Source organism: Vollenhovia emeryi, unplaced genomic scaffold, assembly GCF_000949405.1.
Source record: "Vollenhovia emeryi isolate VEMERY1.0 unplaced genomic scaffold, V.emery_V1.0 DF939233.1, whole genome shotgun sequence".
NCBI classification, from domain to species: domain Eukaryota; kingdom Metazoa; phylum Arthropoda; class Insecta; order Hymenoptera; family Formicidae; genus Vollenhovia; species Vollenhovia emeryi.
Genome location: NW_011967133.1, coordinates 145,315 through 148,081, shown reverse-complemented (window position 1 = coordinate 148,081; position 2,767 = coordinate 145,315). Strand labels below are relative to the sequence as shown.

The 2,767-nt window shown below is 39.3% G+C and overlaps 1 protein-coding gene across 2 annotated transcripts in view; it reads left to right on the top strand.

Moving 5' to 3' along the window:
- The first annotated feature begins 10 nt into the window (after positions 1-10).
- Positions 11-2,767, top strand: part of LOC105560312 (mucosa-associated lymphoid tissue lymphoma translocation protein 1-like) — a 6,127-nt gene continuing 3,370 nt past the window's right edge. Inside the window, exons 1-3 of one of the 2 annotated variants that reach the window (XM_012009316.1) lie at positions 11-265; positions 371-636; positions 712-875. In XM_012009316.1, coding sequence (XP_011864706.1) covers positions 500-636; positions 712-875 — 301 coding nt within the window. In that variant the 5' untranslated portion in view covers positions 11-265; positions 371-499. Of the gene's footprint in view, positions 266-370; positions 637-711; positions 923-2,767 lie in introns of those variants that run through there. The other variant, XM_012009317.1, reaches the window with a different exon arrangement.

Genomic DNA, 2,767 nt, shown 5'->3' with positions numbered 1-2,767 from the left:
AGAGTACCTCTTCACTAGAGGTACTCTAGCCCTACTAGATGGGTAGCGACACGTGGTGGCGATATCAGAAATTAAAAATGGCTTCAATAAGTGAGCTACCCCCACCACTGAAAATCTTCTGAGTTGCAAGACCTGTATATACGACCGTGCTTGGGATTCGTCGAGGAATCGTCTCGTGTTTTCCGCTTCTGAATGAAGACGTGCGAGAAAACAGCACGGGAGGAAAAATAGACGTCCGTGTATAAAATTATAGGTGTAATCAGATGTAAGTTTTTCGACATGTCGTGTACAATTCCCGACGTGCAAATCTTGAAACGAATTGAAATAAATGCAATTTTTCTCTGAGATATAACACGCATTTGTTTGTCAGTTTCCTTTCGTACGAGGAAAGTGCGATGAGTAACGCGTGTCAGTTTGACAGCAGGAAGATGCAACGCCGATAGCATTCACCGAGCGTCGTGTTGCGCGAGAATAAACCGAGGGTACAATTGCACTCGAAATGGCAAAAGTCAACGAGGACTTGTATTTAGAACACATGCCGTCGACGGTGTACAACGAGTTGATTCACGAGCTGAATAGGAACGCGAATTGGCAGGTGCTCGCCTGTCACGTGGCCGAGCAGTTTGGATACCAAGGGTAAAGAGAAACGATTCGGGCGACCGTGAGATAAAGTTGGTCTATCCTCGACCTTTATGCGTCTGTCCCTCGCAGGAACTCGTGGCTGCGGTCGTTAGAGCGGAACACCGGCGCGGCGAAAACGCCAGCGGACAATCTGCTGTTCGAGCTCAATGTCAAAATGTGCACAGTTGGAATACTGTGCACGCTGCTCCGAGACTGCGAGCTCGGCGATGCTTTGTTAGCTTTACGTTACCCAGGTGCGCAGCTCTGTCTCCTTAGCTTGGTCGAATTGATGCGACTGTGGGTGAGACACTCCACAATATCAATAGAAAATATAAATGAGACTCCTGTACGAAACAACTCGGCAACATTAGTAATCTTTATTGACCGTATCTGGCAGTTTTAATAATACAGAAAATTTCTTGCGAAAAATATTACCTCAGTCAGGGTTTTGAACCTGGACTTGCCTATACGCTAGGTGGGCGTCTCAGCCAATTCGACCACCGAGGCGTAAAACAACTTACATTAACCAATCCAAATTGTAGTAACGGCTCTCAATAAAATCAAAGGTAGATAGGGAGAAACGGTCAATGCAAGCCCACAGCAGGTGTCCGTGCGAAATTGTCAATGTTTTTTTGTAAAAAACTTTATTAAAATGATCCAAACGTTTCGACCCGTTTTTGGGTCATCCTCAGTGAAGCTGGGATAAAAGATGAAAGTAGTATATAAAATCTCCTGTAAAGATTGCGACGCTTCTTATGTAGGCCAAACAGGCAGATCACGAGACACGGTAGTGTCTCGCGCCAAGTATAAGCGACAAACTATTAAGTTTATTAAATACGAGAATTAAAGAACATCGTAATCATATCAACAGAAATACCCAACAACATTCAGTAATTACTGAACACAGACTCTTGGGCCATGAAGTTGATTGGGACAACGTTGATATTCTAGATAGAGAAACATTTTTATATAAACGACTAATTTCTGAAATGATTCACATAAAAAGACAAAAGTCCAGACTCAACTTACAGAACGATACCGACCTTTTAAACACATACGACCACATTATTGACAACTTGGATGATATTTAAAAATTTGACACTAACAGTTACATTACCAACTCAATTATTGTTTTGGCAATCCTTATTTGCTACACCGAATTGACTTTTACTTTCGCGCTATCACCAGTCATTGTCATTTGTTATTTAAACCACTCATCGTGACTGTCCTCTCTCAACTGCGGTGAGTTATCACATTTGATTTCTTAATGAATAATTTAATGAAATACATTATTGATTTTTAAAATTATCGAATATACAAATCCAACTCTTTCCCAGATAGCACACTGAATTCACTAAGTATTCTTTAAGTTTTCTTTTTTCTGAATTGTAATTCTTTAGGAATTCATAGAAGAATACAATAAGAGTGACAGAAGAAGTTACATGCACCATAAATCGTTTTCCTGACAACTTCTTAAAGTATTCATCTCGAATTCAATAAATATAAACTTTATGAATTCAAGGGGAATAGTGTTAGAACAAAGAGGATTACAAAATATTTACCCAATGTATGTACACATCTGATATGCAGTAACATTAAACCATTATTATAATTTCTCACTCAACAGTGAGATACTCTCAACCAAAGCTCGTTGACAATCGGATGATTCTTCCGTTTCGGTTCTCGTCGTTCGATTCTTTCTTTTACACAATAGAACTATTGCACAAAATTAATTGCACATAACGTTACGCACACAAAATATTGCACGTGGTAACACGCTGCACAAGAACGTCCGGATGGCGGTTAGCGGATACTCGCGCATGACAAATAATTCTTCATAAATTCTTAAAGTATTCACAGTACTGAATCGCGAAGTATTCATTATAATGAACTTCAGAAGAATACTTCAAGACGAACTGATTGAGACTAATTCTTCAAGAATTCTTCAGATATTCATTTTTCTAATTCTGTATGTTTTCTTTAAAATGAATTCTCTATGAACTTATGTTCATCTTTGTGCTATCTGGGTATTATATCTTTTATCCCAGCTTCACTGAGGATGACCCAAAAACGGGTCGAAACGTTTGGAACATTTTAATAAAGTTTTTTAAAAAAAAACATTGACAATTTCGCACGGACACCTGCT